The following is a 25565-nucleotide window of genomic DNA, read 5'->3' on the forward strand; positions in this document are numbered from 1 at the left end:
GCAGGAGAGGACTCTTTAAAGTAGAGACACTAGATACTAATTGTTTTCATGAGAAGTTTAGGGCCTCAGTTTCTAGTATAGATCTTTTTAGATGAATAACTGTACGTCTTTCTTTCTTCTCTCTTCTTGTAAGCTGGATTCCAAAGCACAAGATGAACTGAAAGAAGGTATGATGATTTATAAATCAGAGCCTGGACTGAAAAAATCCTGGGATAATGTCCAGAAAATGGTGAGTAAAGCAGACACTCATGACTTCTCATGTTGCGAGACTATAGGACAGGCTGCATACAACACTGACTGATGTCACTGGAGAATCTGTCACAGCGTCCAGCCTTAAGGGAGAACTATGCTTCTAACACAGTGCAGGAGTACATTTTAAAATAAGAGCAGGCGTCTGCCTTCAGCTCCTGTTCACTGCAAGCTCACTGTAGTGACTGTAGATGTATTTAACATGTGTATTTAAACAATACATGTGTGAGGAAGCTCCCTTTGGTCACATTTCCACATGTGGTGATCCTTCTGTCACAGCTCTGACTGTGTGTAGCCTGGACCTGCTGGATGTTTAACTTACCAGTGAAATAATTGGGATTGTAGAGAAGGGATGTCACCTGAGTACTGACAATATGTTAATATAAGCTATGTGGTTGAGAGGTATATTTTGATATTCTGACCCTACTCTCTCCTCTCGCAGTTCAAATGCTGTGGAGTCACCGACAAAACAGACTGGTATGATGTGCTGAATGGAACGCTGCCCACCTCCTGCTGCTCTGTGGGGATAGAGCAGTGTGTGGACGGGTGGACTGAGGTGGGTCTCTGCTCAGCTGCAGTTTATGGGGGGGGGGGTCTTACAGTAACTTCACTCACTTCTGTTTCCCCTGAATAACCTGTCCCTATCATTTGTGTCCAGTTTAATTGTCTTCTCCATGATGGTATGTTTGTGTTTTTATCATGTTCTGTTGCTTTGACCTCTTAGAATATTTAACTAATTGAACGGTTTCCCTGGGGGTCATGAAAGGGGCCTTAACTAAAATGCATTATTATTATTATTATTATTATTATTCACAGAGCATCCAGACTCCATCGATGATTATCCTCCAGGTACCAGTGGGTCGGGCCTCAAATCAAGGCCGATATCCATTTGATGAATATTTAGGTGCAGTACAGATATCAGCGGATTCAAATGAAACACTGATAGTGGTTGGTTTAAGAGTATGATGCTGTAGTAATGATGTATTCTGTCATATGAGCATCAGCAGCTCAGAGTGGCTCCTTAACCATTGCTTCACTGACGCTTAGGTTCTTATTTTTATCTTAATGTGTACACAAATAAAACACAATACGATTTTGTTTCGTAAAAATCTTCCAAATGTTCTGTATGAACTCTTCTAATTGAAATGTTCAACAAAACCCAGAACCAGCAGATAAGCAGCAAGGACAAAGGACAAAGGGACAGAGACAAAGTGGCTCATGCGCATTTCAAATGTTTTGCCCCTACAGCCATGATGTTGATTTTGGCTTTACAGAAGTGCAGGTTGATTATTAAAAAAAAACACACAAAACTTCTCAATATGATCCTTGCATTCTTCATGAGGGAGCGTTTCAGACACCGTCACGCATCTGGAAGAAATCCACATTCAGTTTGAGACAACCAGAAGGATGAAATGTGTTGTACGCTGCAGGACAGAGGAACGGTGTGTTTGTTACTCTTATTATGACTCTATTCCATCGTTGACCCCACCGTTACAAGCAGTTCAAAGCAGTTTTCTATACTTTGTGTCTGTGTCCATAGTTTTGGCTGTTGTTTGGTTTTGATAGGATTGTTCTCATTGACAAATTGCCGGGATAATGACTCACACGAGAACACGAGCAGTCACAACTCCAGGTTATTTTAAGAAGGTCAACTTTGAGGCACCAACTTTTTACTGTTTTATCTTCCGAAGGAGTTAAGCATTGTTGCTGTGTTTACAGAAGTTACAGCTGTGCCACGTCCAACACAGTCTACAATGTTCTGTTAAAGGAATGAAGGCCAGAGACAACAACTGTTGTCATATACTTATTTGAAAATCTCTGTACTTCAGCGTCTGAGGCGGTCTACCCCAGTGTGTTTTCTGTCATTTTGTATGTGTCTGTTATGGAACTCTATGAGCATTATTATCTGTGCTCTCCATGTACAGCTACCGGACTGTCAAACATATAGAGTCTCACAGTGAGGCTTTATGATTTCTAAGATTAGTTGTAATTCTTATTTTGAATTTGTCTCTATACCTCTTCTTTAGTAATCTTATTATATGTCTTGTGTTTCCGGTCTCTCGTTGCAGCCGTGCTACCAGAAGGCCCGGCAGTGGCTGCTGGATAACATTCCCTCCGTCCTGGTGTTTGGAGTGTGTATCGGTGTTGTGCAGGTACTTATAATGAGTACACATGTTTATTCTTGATCTCTATATGTATGTTAAAGGAATGGGAAATACTCCAGTCACAGCACAGCTCAGATTCTGCACAAGTTACAGAGTTTGCTTTGTTAATAAATAAATAGCAACATTACACATTGCCACGTTTTGAAGGAAGATTTTGTTACATGTTTAACATCATTTAAATATGCCAAACTATACAATGTGGAATGTGTCGGTGAAGACCCATAAACCTGTGTGAGCTCTTTTCCCCTCCACATCTTTAAAGACACTTCTCAGAACTGGGAAAGACCCCCAAATCCTCTTCATTCCAGGGTTAAACAAAAATTGTAGATTTTATTTACAGGAAACTGATTCTCAAAACAGAAAAATGCAGAACGGCAGTAGCCTGTGATTTGGCTTCACTTTATCCCACAGTCATGTTGTTAGAGTTGCCGTGGGGACAACACGTCTTGTCTGTTGGTGACCTCAGTGAACGGGATCTATAACAGGTTTGAACTCTCCTCTCTCAGATCCTGGCCCTGGTGTTCTCCATGCTGATGTACTGTCAGATCCTGTGCGCTGAGAAACATTTGGACTGAGTGCAGAGGGGAAGACTGATCACAAACACCGCCAGCCTGATTCGAGGTGTCCACCCCCGCCTCAGGACTGTGTGGGTCACAGCACACATGACTGCATCTCAAACGCCCCAGAGCATCGGCTTGAACATTCCCAATTTCAACAAAAAACGACTAAACGATGGCAGTAACAGACTGAAGAGTTGTTGTTGTATCAGCTTTATAAAATATGGTTTCATTTTAGATCCATCAGCCTCCAGACAAAATCTGCAATAACCATAATGCATTGCAACTGCAGAGGAACCCGAGGGAAACACTGGCTCTAAGATCCTCTTCAAATTCAAGAAAATAATCTGTGTCTGTATTTTACAATATTTGGTTTCCAGAGTTGCTTCTCTTAGATTGTTGTCATGAACAGCAAATAATAGTGTGACACTTAAAAGGTCATAAAACAGCCAACAGGCATTGTGTTTCCTCAGTATGCCTGCTAGAAAGGCTTTGGGAGGAGGAGAATAAGAACAAAATCAAATAAAACATTTTTACGTAGCACTTAGTTCACTTTGCTAATAATTCATGCCTTGAATATTAAACCTTAACCATATAAGCACTTTGGTCATGTAGTGTAGTTTAGCCATTTGAAAGTTTTACATGTATTTGGTATCTAATGATTACAGCAAAACGTATTATAAATACTTTTACATGTGTTTTAGCAAAACAGTAAGATATTATGCCTTTTATAATCTTGAGAGTTTTTAGAAACTTATGGTAATCTCCTCTACTGTTTTTAAAGATGTTTTGCATTCACATTTAAATAACAGTGTGACCTGTTGTGAGCGCTCGGTCTCTTGATGATCTGCAAACAATCCAAATGAAACTTGAGGCGTAGATTTGACCGAGCTGAATCCATTCGTGTGGATGTTCCCGACTTAAATAAACGTAACACAAAAAGTAAGGAAATCTGTGTTTGGTAGATTATTTCTTTGTTGTAACAATGCTTCTTGACAATAAATCTTATAACGTTGCAAAGCCTGTTTATTTACCATGGTGCCACATTTATGAGGAATATTTGTGGGATGAGCAGCAGAGCTGAGTATGTGGGCATGGGACAAATCTCCTCTGCCAAAGCCAAACAGCTTTTTCACTGTTGACTCTTGTTTGGTGTTGTTTGGAGCTGTGGGTGGGTGTGCAGTCGTGGGTCAGCAGGGTGAAGAGCAGGGGGCTGAGCACACGTCCTTGGGGGGCCCCTGTACTCAGTGTGATGGGGTCTGATGTGTTGTTGCCGACCCGTACAGATTGGGGTCTGGCAGTGAGGAAGTCCAGCAGCCAGTTGCAGAGAAAGGGGCTGAGGCCCAGGTCTGTTGGTTTACAAACCAGCTGCTGGGGGTTGATGATAGCTAAAGTCTATGAACAGCATCCTAACATAAGAGTTTTTAGTGTCCAGGTGGGTGAGGGCAGGGTGGAGAGCAGAGGAGATTGCATCCTCAGTGGACCGCTTCGCTCGATAGATGTTCCTCCACATGTTGAGGTTCCAGTCATGGCAGGCCTCCTAGCAGCCGTACGAGACCGGAGAGTGGCTGCTGTTTGGGAGAAGAGCTTTGTCACATTTTTCATGGGCGCAACCCACATACTCAGTTCTGCTGCTCATCCCACAAATGCATGTTCCTCACAAATGTGGTACCATTTGAAAGGTAAGAAAACAGGCTTGCCAAGAAGCATTGTTACAAATAAGATATAATCAACCAAACACACATTTCCTTACTTTTTGTGTTAAGTTTATAGAGAAAACAGAGGCCATGCAATTTAGTCTGGCTGTTGACATCAACTAAAACAGTTTTAAGAAAATCACAGATCATAAAAAAACAAAGACGTGATTATAAATGTGTGAATTTATAATGCACATATTTATGTGAATTACTGCGTTGTCATTTTCTGCTCCTCACATCTGCTTCCCCCCCAGTCCCATTCATTCTTAAAGATCACTGTCAATAAATGGATGCTGCATTGATGAGTCAATTTGTTTTATTTAACAGGTGTCAAACTAAAACTGTAAGTAAAAATACTTAAATAGCCAAGGACGCATTTCCAATCCCCGACATGGGGGGGTGCCATGCAGGGAGTTTGGGTTGAGGGTTAGAAAAAGGGTCCACATGCCCATTAAAGATCCCCCCATTCTGACTGTATCTGAATAACATCATTGTGAAAAGTCCTCATCTATAAATAAATATAAAAAACATTATATTACATAAACGTACAATCATTCATTTTTCACATTTCATTAACTTTAATCATGATTGATGTAAACAGCAGAAAAAAACGATTCCGTTTTCAACACCTGTGTATGAATTATTTAGTAAAAAATGTTAAAATAGCACCTTAAACAAACAACAACATTTAAAAAAGTTGTGAATAAAAAAGGTAAAAATACTCCTACTAATTGATCCGGGGCCTGGAGGCATCCTGTCCTCCAGGCCCCGGGGGTGGGGGGGGGGGGCGTAATCATGATGCAACTGTAAACTGCTTATCAAAGTCCCAGTGATCAAAGAATCTCCACAGCAGCTTCCTGCTGACCATGTACTCGTCAAAGTACTTCCTGATGTCCAGGCTCCAGAGGAACATGTATCACAGAGGCTTCTGGAATCTTGTCACAGGTGAGAGTCAGTGGAAGAGAGTGTCCGTGTAGAGCAGCAGAGTGAGGCCCTCTCTGCCTCTGATGTCCTCCTCCAGAGCTCAGTGCTGATCTGGGGTCAGCAGAACTAAAATTGTCCCGAGAGCTCGGAACACTCAGTCATACTCCGCAGGCTCTTCCAAATATACCACGTTCTCCTGAAGACAAAGAAAAAGGGTGGTTGATGAGTAACAAAGGAGCAAAATAGCTCAAAATGAATTTACAACATCAAGAGTCTACATGTGCCGTCTGTGAGGCCCCGACCCAGAGGCTGTGCCGAAAGCTTTGAGTTGTTTAGTCCAAATGTACGTTGTATGTTCTCTAACCCTGATTAAAAACCAGGCATCTAAATGCCATTCTAATGTGACTAATTGACCGACCAACACAAGCGGATGGTGTATTTTATCATTAATGAAGTTTCTTAAAGGTCCCATGTCATGCTTTTCCGGTTATTACCCGTCCCCTTGTGTGTTATGAAGGTCTTTCTGCATGTAAACGGTCTGCAGAGTCACAAACCCTCAAAGTACACCCTGTAGGGAGTAAAACTCTAACACAGAGAAGACCTCCCCAAAAGGCCTCGTTGGAGATTTCTCTTTTTCCATTGTTTACTTCCTGGGTACTGTGACGTGGGGATACCCAGAGGCCGCACCCTCTGCCAGCCTTTCACAAAACAAAGCTTCCCAAACCTTTCAGCAATGCCTGCCGGATATGCACAGCGTAGGGCACTGAAGAACGATGCTGTTCCTTTGTTTGGACCAGCGGGAGATTCGGGTACACAACCTGTAAGTATTCATTGTTGTTTGTGTATTTATGATGTTTAAAACAAACAAGGTATCTACCACGGCTGTTTAAATGGGTAAACGTTTTTCAGGCTGCTAAGTTGAGATCGCGGAGAAATGCTCTCCGCAGACCCATTCTCACAGCGTTATAAACCTTTTTCTTACTCCATATCAAGCCACACTTATTGCTTTTACTTCGGCTGTGAGTGTTTGTGTGTGCTCAGGATGAGTTTATCTTGTTCTAGCTGTATTTGTTTCGCCGAAACGGAAGCCCTGTCTGCTCCTCACAGCAGCTCCTCACGTCACGAGCAGCTGCACATCGCTTGACCAATCAGAGCACACTGGGCTCACAGGGAGGGGGGGGGGGGGTGAGCTCCAACAAGCCGTTTAGGACAGAGAGTGAATACACATACTATACAGAGAGATGCTGTATGAGAAACCAATGTGAGTTTGGAACATTGCACAATGTAAATCTATTTTAGTAGACCTCAACAATGGAATTATGATCAGTGGAAATGGCCATGGCCTCTCTGAAGAACCAGCACCTTACCAGTGGTAGAGAGGTTTGTGTGCCCTGATGAACCTGGGGGGCTGTGTTGTCTGGAACCTTGTGTTCCTGGTAGGGTCTCCCATGGCAAATTGGTCTCAGGCAAGGGGGCCAGACTAAGATTGGTTCAAAAGACCTCATGAAAGAAAAACTAAGAAGTGAGGATACCCGGCCCCGGAGGAAGCCCGGGTCCCCTTCTGGAGCCAGGCCCAGAAGGAGGACTCGTCGGCGAGCGTCTGGTGGCCGGGCTTGCCACGGAGCCCGGCCGGGCCCAGCCCGAAAAGGCAACGTGGGCAAACACCTCCGCTTCTCCGTCCCGCGGGCCCACCACCATACGGGAAACATCGATGGGGTCGGGTGCGCTGCCAGAAGGGTGGCAGTGAAAGCGGAGGGTCTCGACGGACCAGACCCGGGCGACAGAAGCTGGCTTTGGGGACGTGGAACGTCACCTCTCTGGGGGGGAAGGAGCCGGAGCTTGTGCGGGAGGTGGAGCGTTACCAGTTGGATCTGGTTGGGCTCACCTCTACGCACAGCGTCGGCTCTGGAACCTTACTTCTGGATAGGGGTTGGACTCTATTCTTCTCCGGAGTTGCTCAAGGTGTGAGGCGCCGGGCGGGGTGTGGGGATACTCACAAGTCCCCGGTTAGGTGCTTCGTTGTTGGAGTTTACCCCAGTGGACGAGAGGGTCGCCCTCCCTACGCCTGCGGGTTATGGGGGGGAAAACTCTGACTGTTGTGTGTGCTTATGCACCCAACAGCAGTTCAGAGTATACGGCCTTCTTGGAGACCCTGGAAAGAGTCCTGTATGGGGCTCCTGAAGGGGACTCTTTAATCTTGCTGGGAGACTTCAACGCACATGTGGGCAATGATGGAGACACTTGGAGGGGCGTGATTGGGAGGAACGGCCCCCCCTGATCTGAACCGGAGTGGTGGTTTGTTACTGGACTTCTGTGCTAGTCATGGATTGGCCATAACAAACACCATGTTCGAACATAAGGATGCTCATAAGTGTACGTGGTACCAGAGCACCCTAGGCAGAAGGTCCATGATCGATTTCGTTATCGTATCATCGGACCTGAGGCCGTATGTTTTGGGACACTCGGGTAAAAGAGAGGGGCGGAGTTGTCAACTGATCACCATCTGGTGGTGAGTTGGGTCGAGTGGCGGGGGAAGCCTCTGGATAGACCTGGTAAGCCCAAACGTGTAGTTCGGGTGAACTGGGAACGTCTGGAGGAGGCCCAAGTTCAGGAGGCCTTCAACTCACACCTCCGGCGGAGCTTTTCGGGCATTCCTGTGGAGGTTGGGGACATTGAACCAGAGTGGTCGGTGTTCAAAGCCTCTATTGCCGAAGCCGCGGCGGGGAGCTGTGGTCTCAAGGTCCTAGGTGCCTCAAGGGGCGGTAACCCTCGAACCTCCTGGTGGACACCGGTGGTCAGGGAAGCCGTCCGACTGAAGAAGGAGGCCTTCAGGGATTTGTTTATCCCGGGGAAATCCCGAGGCAAGTTGCAAGGTACCGACAGGCCCGAAGGGCAGCAGCCTCATCCGTGGCCGAGGCAAAGCAGCGGGGTGTGGGAGAAGTTCGGAGAAGACATGGAGAAGGACTTTCGGGCGGCACCAAAGTTGTTCTGGAAAACTGTCCGACACCTCAGGAGGGGGAAGCAGGGAACCATCCAAGCTGTGTACAGTAAGGATGGGACGTTGTTGACCTCAACTGATGGAGTGTTAGGGCGTTGGAAGGAACACTTTGAGGAACTCCTGAACCCGACAACTCCGCCCTCTATGTTAGAGGCAGAGCTGGAGTATGACGGGGGATCAACACCAATCTCCCGGGGGGAGGTCACTGAGGTCGTCAAACAACTCCACAGTGGCAAAGCCCCGGGGGTGGATGAGATCCTCACGGAAATGCTGAAGGCTCTGGGTGTTGAGGGACTGTCATGGTTGACACGTCTCATCAACGTTGCGTGGAAGTCGGAAACAGTACCGAAGGAGTGGCAGACCGGGGTGGTGGTCCCCCTTTTTAAAAAGGGGGATCAGAGGGTGTGTGCCAATTACAGAGGCATCACACTACTCAGCCTCCCCGGGAAAGTTTACTCTAAGGTACTCGAAAGGAGGGTCAGGCCGATTGTCGAACCTCAGATTGAGGAGGAACAATGTGGATTCTGCGACCTTCAGCACTCACTGGATCGGTTCGCAACCGAGTGTGAAGCGGCTGGGATGAGGATCAGCACCTCCAAATCTGAGGCCATGGTTCTCAGCAGGAAACCGATGGACTGTCCACTCCAAGTAGGGAATGAGTCCTTACCCCAAGTGAAGGAGTTCAAGTATCTCGGGGTCTTGTTCTCGAGTGAGGGAACAATGGAGCGTGAGATGGCCGGAGAATCGGAGCAGCGGGAGCGGTACTGCAGTCGCTTTACCGCACCGTTTGTGACGAAAAGGGAAGCTGAGCCAGAAGGCAAAGCTCTCTGTCTACCGGGCCATTTTCGTTCCTACCCTCACCTATGGTCATGAAGGATTGGGTCATGACCGAAAGAACGAGATCGCGGATACAAGCGGCCGAGATGGGTTTTCTCCGCAGGGTGGCTGGTGTCTCCCTTAGGGATAAGGTGAGAAGTTCGGTCATCAGGGAGGGACTCGGAGTTGAGCCGCTCCTCCTTCGCTTCGAAAGGAGCCAGTTGAGGTGGTTCGGGCACCTAGTTAGGATGCCACCTGGGCGCCTCCCTAGGGAGGTGTTCCAGGCACGTCCAGCTGGGAAGAGACCAAGGGGTAGACCTAGGACCAGGTGGAGGGATTATATCTCTTCGTGGCCTGGGAGCGCCTTGGGATCCCCCAGTCAGAGCTGGTTGATGTCGCCAGGGAAAAGAAAGTTTGGGGCTCTCTGCTGGAACTGCTACCCCCGCGACCCGACCACGGATAAGCGGAAGAAGATGGATGGATGGATGGATGGATGGAAATGGCCATGACATGGGAGCTTTAAGACTAACGGCTAATCTATAAATAACCAAAAAATAAGTACCCCCTTGTACATGTATCGGCCAAAACTATCCAATAATTGTCTTCTCTAGTAAAGGCAATGCATTATTTACATGAATGGATCAATTCCATACCACAGATGTAATTAATTTCTATCGAGAAGTTGAATATGCTAAATCACTCACCCATCCTCCGTGGCTCTTCACCCAGGGAGCGAAGGTCTCCATGTAGCTCTCAGCATAGCCTTGCATGCGCTGGGTTCCTGTGGCTGTCACTATCCTGCGTGACACCTCCATGGTGACGGCCATGCGTCTGAGCGTGGGACTGGCTGCTGGCTGAAGGGCGGGGGGGTCCGACACCTCACTGCCACTGAACGTGTCGAGAAGCTTGGCAAAGGAAGCGTAGGAGAGACGAGCCAAGCTGGAGCGCAGGAAGGGGTCCGTCTGGATCTAGAGGAAGATATGTGTGATTTCAACATCACTACTTATGTTATGTATAACTGCAGACTTCACACCAGTCCGTTAAAGTTGAAATCTTCCGGACAAAATTAGAAAAGTGCTGGTCAAAGGTCTTCTTTCTTATTTATTGAGCTTTAACACAAATGGATATGATTCGATATTAAACAAACTAATTATAGTAGATTAACTACATTATTCAAAAGTGTACAGTAATTTACAATAACACGGGAATAACGGAGCGCTCTCTTCCTCTCCTGACAGCCCGTCAGTATCATGCATCTCGCGGATCAGTAATGAGCAGTGTTGGGACTAACGCGTTACAAAGTAACACGTTACTGTAACGCCGTTATTTTGGGCAGTAACTAGTACTCTAACGCATTACTTTTTAAATTTAGTAACTCAGTTACCGTTACTACATGGTGCGTTACTCCGTTACTGCGTTAGTTTTATTATATAGTCAACAGCCAGGCGAACAGAGATGAGAACTGTACTTAAGTACAGTACTTGAGTAAAAGAATATGAGAAAGAGAAAGAATATACAAAAATGGAAAGCCAGCTAATATCGATGCAATCCAGATTGCATATAATGCATGTCAAGTTGATCAACAGATTGTATTATTCTCCAATGCAATAACAGTACTGAAATGAAGGCTATAAGGGCATTAATGGGAGCCATTTGTTTAAGTAACTAAAACGTTAAAACCTTTTCATAGTAACGCATTACTTTTGGTTTAAGTAACTAGTAAAGTAACTGAGTTACTTTTGAAATGAAGTAACTAGTAATGGTAACTAGTACTGGTTTTCAGTAACTAGCACAACACTGGTAATGAGTGACCCGACAGTAAAACTAAACATATCTATAACTAGTTTAGGTAGTTTGAGAGGTATTTAAAAATAGCTACGTGTGATATTCTAACCTGAAGTGTGTGTTTTGTCCGCTCACCGCTGCAGGTGATCATGCAGAGCTGCGTGTCGACTCTCATCAGCAGCAGCTGATCTCTCTCTCCCGTCAGATTAGACTTCACTCGCGTTTATGTCCATATCGATCAGATCCAGCTAGTTCTAGCTAATGATATGACTACCTGCTTATTAAAAGACACCTAAACAATAAGCTACTCGCTATGCAACCGGGTGAGGCCGCATTTGTTTACATGCCCACCGGAACCCCAAGGCATTACCAACAGATCAACCCATACAGGACATCTCTTTCTCCACATTAAGTGTTAGACATTAGAATTGACTATTCTTGTCTGTCACCATACTCTTCTTGTCTGTCACATAAGTGGCGCAACTGTATTGCGCTAAGGGGAAATTATTTTGATCGGAGAGATTTAGATTTGCCGGTCTTCAGCATATTTTACCGGTCATAGTCCGGTAATTACGGGAACTCTGATTCACGGATATGCTTAATTGCTTCAACCTCATTCAACATTCCTACCCATAGGCTAACTGTGGCCACATTGTGGACCTTGTTTGCTCGACTGGACTAAACCTTCACCATCTGTCTGGCTCAGACCTCTTCCTCTCCGACCACTTAGCCATGACCATCAACATTCCCACCCCACCACCAAAGCACAAACGCAAAATCAGCTTCCGTAAACTAAGCTGTGTTTTAGCTACCTCGCTCTCATCCTCGCTCTCTGAAAAAATATTCCACCACTCCCTTTGTGGACCTCCAGCCCCTCTGATCTCACTGACTACTACAACAACATTCTGTCCTCCTGCTTTGAACAACTTGCAACCCTAAAAACCAAAACAGTTTCCTTCACCCACTCTGCTCCCTGGTTCACCCCCTTGAACTCCGTCTGATGAAAACACGTGCCCGGCAACCTTGAAAGACAAAAACTGGTCTCACGATTAATTCTCAAACCTACAAGACCACCTACAGCAATATGAAGATGCCCTCTCCCATGCCCCGCACCACCTACTACTCTGTTAATCCACTCTGGCTCCGGAAACCCCAAAACACTCTTCTCCACAATAAACAAACTCCTCAGCCCCCTGGACACCACCTCTCAGTCATTCACAGTCGACAAATGCAGCTCTTTTCTCACATTTGTTCAAAGCAAAATAGACCACATCTACAGCAGCTTAACCACCCACCACACCTGCGTCCCCTCAAGCCACATGCCCCCCCTTATCCTGCAACCCATGTCCCAGTTCTCCCCTGTCTCCCCCTACTGACCTCTCTGATTGCTGTAATGATGAGTGAACATCACTAACAGCAATCTGTGAGGAGTCACAGGAATGAAAACTGCCACCTGCCACCTGCACCCTGGACCCCATCCCTTCCAGCTTTGTTAAGGCCTGCCTTCCCTACTCTCTCTTCACTCATCACTACAGCAATCAACTCCTCCCTGTATTCTGGCACCGTCCCCACCATCCCTCAAAATAGCTGCTATCACCCCTATTCTGAAAAAACCTGGACTCAACCCCTGACAACCCTAATAACTTCAGACCAATCTGGAACCTACCCTTTCTATCCAAAGTCCTGGAACGCGCTGTAGCGTCACAACTCAAGCATCACCTCTCTGCCAATAACCTCTATGAAGCTTTTCAATCCGGATTCCGCTCAAACCACAGCACCGAAACCACCAAGGACCTTCTCCTCTCCTCCGACGCCGGTAACCTCAACATCCTCATCCTCCTCGACACCATCAATCACTCCAACCTCCTCACCCGTCTTGAAACCACCTTCAACATCACCGGCACTGCCCTCTCTGGTTCACATCATACGTGTCGGATAGAAACCAGTTAATCTACATCAATAACTGCAAATCCCCCACCGCTCCCCTCCCCCCACGGTGTCCCCCAAGGTTCAGTTCTCGGCCCCCTCCTCTTCATCCTCTACCTGCTTCCCCTTGGTCACTTAATCCACCGTCATGGACTTCAATTCCACTGCTTTGCCGATGACACCCAGCTCCTCCTCTCCACCAAGTCCATCTCCACTGCTACCCACTCCATCCTGACAAACTGCATCACTGAAATAAAATCCTGGCTCCAACTCAACTTCCTGAAACTCAACTTGCGATAAATCTGAGATAATAATCATTGGACCAAAAAAGCTCACCACACCTATCCATAACTTTCACCCTCAACATAGACGGCTTCCCAGTTCAAACCTCCCCTCACATCCGGAACCTAGGCATCATATTTGACCCAAACCCTCTCCTACAACAAATACATCAAACAGATCACCAAGACAGCCTTCTTCCACCTCAAAAACATTGCCCGTCTACATCCATCCCTCTCCCCCACTGCTGCAGAAGAACCCTCATCCACACCTTCACCACCTCCCGTCACTATTGCAACAGCCTCCTATATGGTCCACCTGCAAAAATCCTCAACAAACTTCAATACATCCAGAACTCCGCCACCCCGTATACTCACCCACCACCCGAATCCGTGAACACATTACCCCCGTCCTCATCAAGCTCCACTGGCTCCCCATCCCCCAGAGAATTCAGTACAAAATCCTCCTGATGACATACAAAGCCCTCCATAACCTGGCCCCATCCTACCTGACTGACCTCCTCCACAGACACATTCCCACTCGCTCCCTCCGCTCTGCTACTGCCAACCTCCTGCTCCTCCCCCCACCCGGACCAACCTCAAGTCCTGGGGCGGCAGAGCCTTCTCCGTTGCTGCACCCACCCCTCTGGAACTCACTACCCCAATCCATCAGAGATTCTTCCTCCCTCACAGCATTCAAAACATCACTCAAAACCCACCTGTTCAACCACAGACCCCCCCCCCCCCCCATTTTCTGTTTTGTTTATCTCTTTTGTATTTTCTTTGTTTTGTTTTTTGTTTTTAATTATCTGTCAAAGCGTCTTTGAGTTTCCTGAAAAGCGCTATACAAGTCTCATGTATTATTATTATTATTATAGCAGCTGATGGTTCTATTCTAGTCTACTTTCAACACAAAAGATGCCAGTATTTGACAGATGGATAATAACCTTTACACACCTTATGATGAAACACAGCCTACCTTATTGTTGATCGAATCTCCCTCTAAAGATAGAACCTGAGCCAGCTGCTGCACCACGACTTCTTTGTCCCACACTGCTGAACGAACAGAAGAAAAATCAAGTTTCCATCAAAGTGTTCTGAGTCTTGTTTGGGTCTTTGCTTCAGCTGGATTCAGACAGGAACATACACTTATCGGTCTTAGCAACAAGTACCCGAGAGATGATGAAATAGAAAGCAGGTAATCCAGTTTGGGTAGTAGATGCATGAGTTCATTGTGTTCCTAAAGTAGTCATTTAGTAAATTAAAGGTCTCCTATTATACTATTTTTAGGCATATATTATAGGTCTCAGATATATAAAGTAAGGGTGTAACGGTTCACAGATTCACGGTTCGGTACGTACCCTCGGTTTGGGGGGTCACGGTTCGGTACGGGTTCGGTACAACAAGAAAAGCAAAAAAAGTCCCAAATGTATAATTCCAGGTTTGTTTTTTATTTATTTGAACAGTAGTGCAAGTTTCAGTATACAATAAGGAACTCTAACATTTTGAATAATTAACTTTATAACCAGTTAAAAAACAACCACAAACAGAACCACACACACTCAGATGGCCATATTATCTATGATGGCTGATGCCAAACCATTACAGGTTTTCATCAAGCTATGAAACTAAAAGAATGTCTTGAAAATATTACAAAATAAATAAGAAAGTGTTTCAATCACAATCAATAAAAGCCGGGGTCCTCTACGATTGCATAAGGGTGCATAGCCGTTGAAAAACATATGCCAAAAGCTTCCGTTATTTATATTGGTCTCTCGGCTTTCATGTCTATTGGCTTCTTAAAAACAGCGGGGATAAGCTGCTGAACTGCTGTTGTCTTCGCCGGGCTTGCCAAATCTGGGTGATGCCTTCTGATCAGCCTGTCCTCCTACAAAAAACTACCAAATAGGTCGATTGTTTAAGCAGCTTAGATTACGACCCATAGCCACGTTTTAAAGTGTAGCAACCTCTATGGGTCGTGTAAGAAACAACATGCTCCCGTTTATTCGTTTATTCACAAATAACCCTCTCTGGAAAATCCTAAATTAGTGGAATAGTTAGGCCATTAAAATGCTTTTGATTAGATTTCTAGCGAGAAGTGTATATTGTACTTTTAGAATCCACGTCCAGTGGATGTGTAGGATCTATATTTTGATAGATATTTACGAAGATGATCTGAGGTCTCGTCAGGATAACGTGTATGCAGCTTCCATGTAAAGTTAGCGTGGGTGAAAACAGTTTTTTCCGGTCTCGAAGTTTTCATAATAAAACCGGATATATGCCCCTCACTGTCAAATAATTACACAGTGATATCTGCATTACTCATCCACTAAAAAACATCAGTTTATACTTGTTAATTACATAATATTGATTGGTTTAAATTGTGTACAATGCTTTTGTGTTTTTAACCTTCGATTCAGAGAAAACAAATACTTTTTTAGGAGTTTAGACACTACAGTTTCCGAAGACACTACACTTCCCAGAATCCCCAGCTATCGTTTGGGACTACAACATCCGCCTTGCTTTACAAACCACCGTGATCAGTCATCAAGCCCTGTGATTGGATGTTGGAGTGGCAGTGCGACCAAGGTTACGCTGAGCGTCAACAGCTCTTGAAATGGAATGGAACCACGGCTGACTTTCCCCCCAGAACTACACATGCTGGTTATTGTGTGTTTCACAACATGTTCTATGGCACGTTTCTTTATAAGACGTTTTCGTATTTCCCACAATTAGAAGTCGCCAGTATTAAACTGTGTACACCCTGGAGGTTTAGGGGATATCAAACACAGTGGTGTTATCAAATGTAAAACATATAATTAATAAATGGGTGAAATAATATACCCACATGACACCTAAGGTCAGAAGAGCTTTATTTAACAGCTGGTCTTATGTCTGTGACCCCTCCTGTTGTTCATTGATAAGCCTGAAACATGCTCAAGGTTCAGAGGCACATTTTGCAAATATGGCAGTAGCCATCGATCATCTTAAGATAAGATATACTTTATTGATCCCAAGTTGGGAAATGTTTTTGTTACAGCAGCATGTACTACTTTGTTACTCCACTACAATTCAGAGGTTAACCTGGTATTTTTACTCCACTACATGTATTTTAGTTACTTTGCAGATTCTGATTAATGATGTGAAATATAAACAACCCTTAAATCAGACTTTAGTTACACCTGAGTCAAATTCAGGGAAGGTGATTGACAAGTGCCAAAATAAACTATGCAATATATTGGAAGTTAAGTACTTTGTCAGACTTAATGTTTATCTGTGGATAACCCCAACGTTTTTTTCTTATTCAAAAGAAGACCTTAACTTAAAGTATTCTTTAATGTTTAAATAAAGCCTTATTAGTTTGTCTGTTTTGCACATCCTCCTGTTAATATCTTTGGACGTCCTGCACTAAACTGTTTTATTGTAGAGATCACTACAGTATCTTCTTGATATTTTCTATTCTATATTTCTATCATGCCTTCGACTTCCCCCAATTTTGTATGTAGGCTACTCTTAATATTTAAATGTTTTCATCAAATAAAACGTATTCAACAACAAAATTCAATAACGTGCTTTAACCACTAGGCGGTGCGGCTTAAAAAAACAGTTTAGTTTATAAAACATAATAATATGAAACATAATATTAACTTTATTGTGAAATGAAAACAGAACGGTAAAGGAAAATACAGTTTCAGTCTCTCGATTTGAAGCTTATGCATTGTACCATGAACCTGTATAGACCTGTAACAGTCAACTTCATGAGGAGTTGGAAAGGTAGTAAATAATATCTTTAAAACTACAAAAAATCCTTTTCTATCAGCTGTGCACCATTATGGTGTAAATATAACCCAGTGTTTCCCCTACCATTGTCTTGGCGGGGCGCTGCGCCCTGCCACGGAGCCCCGCGCCCCGCCTGAAATTCAAGGTGTTTTTTTTATTTAAAGAGCAACTTGCGGTTAGACACCAGTGAATAAAATGTGTAGGGAAATGATGAATACACTAGATTTTCAAAAAAATATACAGAAATAATACACTACAGTGACATCTGGCGTCGTTTTAGTAAGACATTTTCACTTCCGCATATAAAAAAGCTCCGCACGTGACCTCCCGATGGAGAGCGGCCGGTCTAGTATGAATAAACATGAATCACAATGCTAGTTTTGACACAGAAGAGGTTGAATATGTATATTCGAATGCATATGATTATAATTATGAGCCTGCTATGCGTCCAAGAGGACCAGGAGCAGCCAAGGATTAGAAAAAATAACGTCCCATCGGAGAGGAGAAATGGAGCTTGTGGTGTGAGGAGATCTGTGAGGGAGAACCAGTGGAGCACAGAGCATCTGTCTTGGTGAGTGACCGGCGTTAGCTACAGTAATGTTAAGCTAACGTCACATCATCAACATTGTAAAGTTAGGCTATCATATATCAGGCTATAAATCTAAAGTAGTATGATAATATAGTAACGTTACTGGCAGGACTGTTGATACTGATCCTAAAACAAAACTAGATGCGCAAGTATCAGCCGTATCTCACGTTAACCTACATGCACTGCACACTACGGTGCTGTTGTACGGCGGAGGGGAGACGCGAGATACGGCTGATACTTGACGATCTGGCGGAGAAAGGTTGTGGAGCCTCCGTTGATATGCCGTTGTAAATGGCTTGATGGAAAGCAGGTGTGTAGTCGGGGAGGGTGCACAGCTTGATTGCAGCAGGTGAGTGAGGTGAGCCGAGAGCCAGGAGTGACAGCACCACGCCCACAAAACAACACAGACAGGGGGAAACAAACGAAGACGGCTGGAACAGTACAGCCACCACAGCGTTACCTAATGCACTCCATACTACGTCTTACGGTGGCCGTGTACCGGAGAGAGAGAGAGAGAGAGAGAGAGAGCAGCGGAGGGGGGGAGAGAGATGTAATACGGGTTCCTGATAAGCTGTGGAGAGTATAGCTGCAGGGAGGTGGATGCACCTCGCACCCAGGAACGAACGCTAGCTCCGGTCCTTTTCCCGTGAGGGAAACTGTGGACTCGATGTCCTGACAGGCTCGAGTTTGTGCAACCTGCACACACACAAGCTCACCATGATTACAAATGGTGAAATACAATGTAAAATTACCGAAAAAATACCAGCTCACTAAATCACAACCGCTCATAACCAACTACAAACTACTACAGCGGATTGGGCAGAGAACGAGTCCGAGGAAAGGTTGGCTCCCCCATGTGACGTAATATGACGCCGTTTACGACGTGTGACGTAACAAAACAAGCAGTTTTTAGTAGCAGTGCTCACAACGGCTCCTTTTCCTCGAATTCCTGCCCTTATGTCTTGTAAAACAATTCAAAATCCTGCATTAACATTTTTTAATTGGTAATTTTCAGGCAAGGTGTTAAACATAAATGTAGCTAATAAAAACAAAAACCTGCAAGTGGCTCTTTAAAAAAAAATATATAGGCACCAAATTGCAACCTGACGTATCTATCTACGGTCACTATTCCCATTGAACATTTGCTCTTTATTAAATAAACTAAACACCCCCACCCCCCCCACACACACCACGAATACACACACTCACATCAGAGACAAGAGTGGAGGAAAGGAGGAGAACAACAAAGTCTAAACAAGTCAAACATATCTGCATTATTGCCCCGAGCTCTGCTGTCTGCCCGTTTGTGTCCCCCCAGTTTCAAATTAGTTTATTATTATTTTTTAACCTCAAGCCGTTATCGTCACAGAAGAAGGACACACACAGACTGCCCAGGTGGACGCGCACGAACGCGACAACGAACGTAGCGTGCGCATTCTAAAAATAGCTCACATACCTCATTCACACCAACGCAACTCCGGTTCAAGCTCCGTGCTAGAGCTTTTCAGCTTCAGAACCGGTTCTTCGGTTTAGCTCCGGCTTTTTTCACACTAACCAGAGTCCGACTGGTGCTGCGTCATTGCGTCATTGTTTGCGTCATGACGTAACCATTTGCGTGCCTGCTTCATAAAGCCAAACTGCGCGGAAACCCCTCACAGCTGACACCGACAACAACAACAATGGCCGATTGTGCTCCAGCTTCCTCTGTACCTCTTCGGAAGACCAGATTCCCAGTAGGTAGCTGGTCTCTTCAGTGGACCACTGCTGCTTGTTAAGTTTGTTCATCGTTGTGTACAAACTGGATAAAACGCAGGCTTTTTGTTGTTGTTCAGGAGTTGATTCCCGCCCTGCCCCCACCTCGACGTAAGCGTGACGTATGTGGTGCTTTTGCTCTGGCCGGCACAATTTTTTGGTGCTCGAAATGAACCGGATTCCGGAGCTAAGAGGCTGCTCCGCTGCGTGTGAACAGGAAAACCCGCTTTTCACAGCTCCAGCTCCGAACCGGCCCCTGAAACACCGTTGTGTGAATGAGGTAGCAGATGGTGATCAGGTACCGCAGTTTTGAACTACAGTATTGAATTTGACAGAAAACAACAATGAAACGCCAGCAGAAGAATAGTCTACTGAGTTGGGTGAAAAAAAAGACAGGAGATGTGAGTTGGTTATTCAGTAAATATAGCTTCAGGGTAATTGGATGTTCTGTCTACACCTGTTGATGTGAGGCTAATGCAGGATTTGCTAGCTTGATGCTACCGGCATTTAGCGGCAGTGACTCAACAAATTGTCTCTTAAAATGTATCGTCAGCAATGTATGACAAGCAGACTGCTTGTTTAATGTTAGACTCACACCAATAGCTCAATATGATCATAACACGATTGCTTTCATATCAGAGATCAGATGAGGTAGGAGCTGCCTCCAGCAATAGAGGATGAGGCAGAGAAGCAGCAGCGCAGGGTTGCAGCAGGTATGTTATGCTGTAGTCAGGTGATTTCAATGTATCAATGAAAGGAAGAAGTGTATGCTACATGATAAGAAGGGAATACAGTTTGAATAAAAGTAATACAGTACAGTGTAACACTGTACTGTATTACTTTTACAAATACTTTGTTACTGTACGATATCAAAAAAAAATTCAAAATTCTAATTTAAAAGGCAGTAAACCTAGGGGAAAACACTGTAACCTATCTACCAATTGGATCAAATATAAAAGTCAGCCGAATTAGTGTTGATACTGTAAGGAGACGTATTGTGTGAAAAGAAATGGAAGATGTTGTTTAATTGCTAATATATTTATGATCCACGTCACGTATTCAGTTTTGGCGGCATTTCTTACAGTTTGTCAAAAGGTCTTCAGGGCTCTATAAATAAATATCTACGGCAGATATGTAATATTTAATGCAGCCGAACCGTGTATTTCAATGCCGCTATGTGATGACTTCCAAAGAGAAAAGAACACTTGGAATAAAGTATTATTTTATTTTTTTTAAAGTTTTTTCCGATTTCATATCGGATAAACACCATATCCCAACATGCATTGCGGCGATGTTTAGCCTATCAAAACCTCTGAAAAAAGAAAGGTGTCTCAGAATCGAAAGAGAAAAACCTATGGGAAAAACACAAAAGCATTGTACACACACAAAGGATAAACTGATGTTTTTTAGTTGATGAGTACTGCAGATATCACTGTTAAATCATTTGATCATTGGTTTTTATTATGAAAACGTCGAGACCGGAAATACTGTTTTCAACCCGTAACTTTACATGGAGGCTGCCGCATACCTCAAATCATCTTCGTAATATCTATCAAACTATAGATCCTACATATCGACTGGACGTGGATTCTAAAAGTACAATATATACTTCTCGCTAGAAATCTAATCAAAAAGCGTTTTAATGGCCAAACTATTCTACAATTTAGGATTTTACAGAGAGGGTTATTTGTGAATAAACGACCATCTGTAACGTTAGCATTCAACGGGAGCACTGGAGGGCGAAAACTTAAAAACTTAATTATAGGACGTATTAAGTGCCTGAACAATCGGCCTATTTGGTCATATGAGTTGGAGGACTTGTTGCTTCTGATATGATTTAGCATGTTTGACGTGTTACCATTAGCATAACGCACTGCTGTTGAACAACGGCGGCACACCATCCTCGTCCGATCCTCCACTCGCACTCCATCGTTATTGTAGTCCACAGGGAAGCCCAAATGTTCCCACACAGCTGATTTAAAAGAAGCAGGTGGGGTCTTCTTTAACTTACTAACTTTTCTTCTTCTTGTATTTTGTTTCGTTTTGTTGTGTTTTTCTTCTTCTTCTCATTTGTTGTTTAAGGGCGGCTGGCAAACAGCTTTTAGGCGCAATACCGCCCCCTGGATTATATATAGTGTAGTGGATACTTCCCTGAATTACAGACTTTTTTCACACTCGTAAAAAAGGGCGTATTCGTTGTATGACTGCATGCACCCGAACCGTGACGTCCGAACCGTGACGGTACGGGGACAAATACGGATACTGTTACAGCAAAACCCCTACTCTGAAGTGTTTTGCTCGAAATACCAAACAGATAACCCATTGTAGCATGCCTCATACCCCTCTATTTCAGCCCTATTACTAAAGTGCTGATTCTGGGTCTGGCTCTTTAAATGTAACCAAGCTCCTGCTGGCCGCGCCCCTTTGGAGCTGCTGCTGGTCACGCCCCTTTGGAGCGTCCATATGCATTCAAGCAGTGTGAAGCTGTGCAAGCATTATTTCTGAAACAGTATGGAACTTAAACGCTTTCTCTCTTGCGGGTTTACTACAAGGTGAGTACCTTTTGCTTCTTTACACATACTCTCTCCAGTACAGTGTTAGCTCTGAGTGTTAGAGATGCTTGCTTATGTAAACACAGATGTAAATACTTCCAAAACACGACGCGCATTGTTTCTGATACAGCAACGTTTCTGATAGGGGACGACAGGTTGGAACATGGACGGGAGTTCAACATAAAGTCAAACATTTAGTAATGTCTTCATGACCGCAGCAAATCTGGATTCAGCTCCGTTTTACCCCCCGTTTTTAGAGATGTGGGTTAGGAGGACAGAGGGTTTTATTTTCTGACACTTTGTGAGTCTCCTGACACACCGGGGACACATATTTATGTATAAATGACATCAAAAGGTGACCTTTAATGCTTAATAGCTTGGTGGTAGGGGGAATGCGTCGAAATATCTAAAAAAAAATCAACAGCAGAATGTCGGAGCACTTCATGTTCTGGAGCCAGGGAATCTTTACTATTGTGTGTGTGTGTTTGTGTGTGTGTGTGTGTGTGTTTACCTGTTGGGGGCGGGACTGTGGGACTCACAGTCTTTTTACAGCTGCTCCTCCGGGCAATCTTCTCCAGCTTCTCTGCTACTTCATCATAGAACTCAGGAGGGTGGTCTGCAGTGACATACACCACAACTCCATCAAACATTAAATCAATTGTCACCACTCTACTTCCGTCACTTCATAAACATAATGTGTGCATGTTCACACAACAACACAGGTTACAACCCGGTGCAATCAGACACAATTTAGTTTTGAATGGAGTAAAACCAGGAAATTAGTCAGTATTTTCCACTTCCTGTTCCCTTGTCTTGAAGTGGACGTTTTGAATGTGTTTTTGGTTCAAAAAAGTGGTTGCTGACAAGTGACTAAAGGAGACTACTAAACGCCTTCCCGCTGACATTGGCCTCCTTTAGCTTAGCAAAGGTGACGTGCAGCCATGAGACCGCGGTAGATCTTATTTTCTGCAATAATCCAGAATCCAATGGGAGGAGCCCTGGTGATGCTAACCTTTGGGTCTGCCCTATAAATAGAACACCAATGCACCGCTCAATAGAGTTCGGTCAACCACATCAAACACCCTACAATAACAGCAGGGTGGTGTGGAGAAAACTGTTATAAAGGGCCCATTCTAAGCAATGAAAATGAAAATGAAAGATGTCTACATATACATTTAAACTGTAGGCTTTGCAGCAAATAAATGATCTGGTTGAGTTGTTTTATTGTGTAATGGAGGATCTTACTGGGAGAGATGAGGGCCGGGGAGGGTTCAAGATGTTTGTCGATTGGCAGCGTAGAAGGTCTCAGAGGACGAGCTCCATCTCTGTCCTTCTCTCTGTCCCTCTCTTTGTCCTTCTCTTTGTCCCTCTCTCTGTCCTTCTCTTTTTCTTTTTCTATCCTTTTCTTGAAGAATCTGGAGATCTTTCTTTAATCTTCTTCTGGTTCAACTTCTTCGGCTGTCTCTTCTCGCCGTCATCTTCTTCTGATGTAGAGGAGGGGATATGACATCGTCCTGTGGGAACAGGTTTTTTTTGCTCAACATTAAAAGTGTGATGGTTTTGATGTTAGTATATAATAATGTAATATTCTTTACAATTTAGTGGTATAATCTTATTCAATTTATAAAGTCATTTATAGGTAGCATGTTTAATACTTCTTATGTAATTAATCCTATGTCCATTATGCAACTTTTATAAACCGTCTTTTCCAAATACCAGAGGTAGTCATAAATGTATCCCTCCGTTAACATTTAAAACTCCCTGTCATCTCTATCCGGACAGTGTGTTTACCCTCTCCCTCTGTTACTACTGCATTAGTATTACATTTAGCAAATGGTTAAAATAATCTCTCCACATTTATCTGGACAGACAGTCTCTTTACTATCATATTCATATCGCTTGAGAAATATAAACTCAAGTATGTATTTGATAGACTAATTTAGACATTTAAGACAGAAAAGAGAATGAGGCATAACAACAATACTTTGAGAGAAATGTGAGTTGCTATGTGAACCTTTTAAACATAGGTTACACTGAATGTGAAGGCACCATCTACACTCTCTGACTAACAACACACAACACCAGTTTGCTTTGGCTCACCAGTTTTATTTCATGGTTTGTATTTTTGTATTCTCACATACATGTAAGGTCTATGTTATATCTAATAATCTTGATGAGGAGGTCAGGCAGTGACTGGCTCAGAAGGCAACCAATCAGAATCCTTATATGAAGTTTTCCTCCAGCAACACCAACTGAAAACATCATCCATCTGTCTGAAGACCGAGGGATCTCTCTCTCAGATTGAAATCAACAGTCAGATGTGACTTGTGTGTATGCGGTGTAGTGTGAAGTAAAAATAACTCCTGCTCACGTCTGTCAGGTCTCTGATGGCCTTGGACCTGCGGTCCCGGTCCAGGGAGCCTTAGGTTCTTTGGCGGGCCGGCGTATGGAGTTATTTAGAGGCAAGCTGCTTTATGAAGTCCTTGAATCCAGTCTTCTTCTCATCTGCTGAAGTGACATCTTGATAATCTCCTCCCCATCCTTTACTTTTTGTTGTGGTTTGGAGCTAGTATGATTGGTTAACAACAGGAGAGATATCTCATCACTTAACACCATTTGAAATAAAGGACAGTATCCCTTAAAATAGTAAATCATGAGAATTTAATAAATGACTTCTAAATATATGTTCACATAAGTGGAATACATTCCTAGCTCAACTGGAATGACATTGTATTATCACCACGCCTGTGGTTAGGGCTTTTTACGTTCACAGGCAGCCTATAAACTTAAAGTCAGTACTTCAACTTTTACCAGAGCACTTTTCAACACGTGTATCTCTACTTCTCATTGAGTGAACCATCTCTGTTAATAAAACAACATGTTTCTGAGATCCGAGCATTATTGACATCAGTATCCTGTCTGAGGCTGTCCTGAACAGTGACACACAGAAACAGATCCAGCAAAGCCTGCACAGAGAGGTGTGTCACCTGTACTTGCTGTGGTCTCTGTAGAGCCCTCCTACTGTGCCGGGCCTCTCCTTCAGGGGCGTGGAGAGTGTCCGATGGAGAAAAGCCTGCAGGACCAGATGAGTCTCCGCCTTAATCTCCACCAGAGAGATGGAAGAGATGGAGGAGACGGAGGAGTTGCGGCCTGCAGACTCTGACATCTCTAACAAAAGGAGAAACAGCATTTCACTTGTTATTAAAGTGAGAACCTTTGTCAGAACACAAATAGTTAGGTGGTCTGTTGTATTATTATTGGTTTTGCAGGCATTGTAGAGATCAAGAACACAGCAAGTCATGTTATGAGTCCAAAACTGACACAAAATGGTAAAATGTATCAATATGCTAACTTTTTTAAGTTAGCATAACCCACTTCCCCCCCACTACTCATGGTGCCCTATAGAGAGATCAATGTTTAGCAGATATATATTCTGAGAGTTTACTAGCGGCCTGCCTGCCCGCCCGACCGCTGGTAAGGTAAAACTAGGCCGATTA

General features: G+C 44.1%; 2 protein-coding genes across 2 annotated transcripts; one reads left to right on the forward strand and one right to left on the reverse strand.

The window, feature by feature from the left end:
• Positions 1 to 133: 133 nt before the first annotated feature.
• Positions 134 to 4973, forward strand: tspan4b (tetraspanin 4b; the record flags this gene model as incomplete). The annotated part of the gene is given in 4 exon segments (XM_034215171.1): positions 134 to 229; positions 692 to 805; positions 2319 to 2402; positions 2921 to 4973. Coding segments are annotated over 4 exon segments (363 nt in total), but the record flags the coding sequence as incomplete, so codon positions are not given.
• On the reverse strand, positions 4967 to 25234 carry bcl2l12 (BCL2 like 12). The gene is made up of 6 exons (XM_034215170.1): positions 25056 to 25234; positions 23314 to 23495; positions 22580 to 22684; positions 14375 to 14451; positions 10111 to 10374; positions 4967 to 5788 (listed from the first exon to the last, which is right to left on the reverse strand). The coding sequence occupies exons 1-6, from the start codon at positions 25232 to 25234 to the stop codon at positions 5747 to 5749; spliced, it is 849 nt and encodes a 282-aa protein (XP_034071061.1). The 3' UTR covers positions 4967 to 5746.
• Positions 25235 to 25565: the final 331 nt, after the last annotated feature.

This window comes from Gymnodraco acuticeps, unplaced genomic scaffold (genome assembly GCF_902827175.1).
Source record: "Gymnodraco acuticeps unplaced genomic scaffold, fGymAcu1.1, whole genome shotgun sequence".
Lineage (NCBI taxonomy): Eukaryota > Metazoa > Chordata > Actinopteri > Perciformes > Bathydraconidae > Gymnodraco > Gymnodraco acuticeps.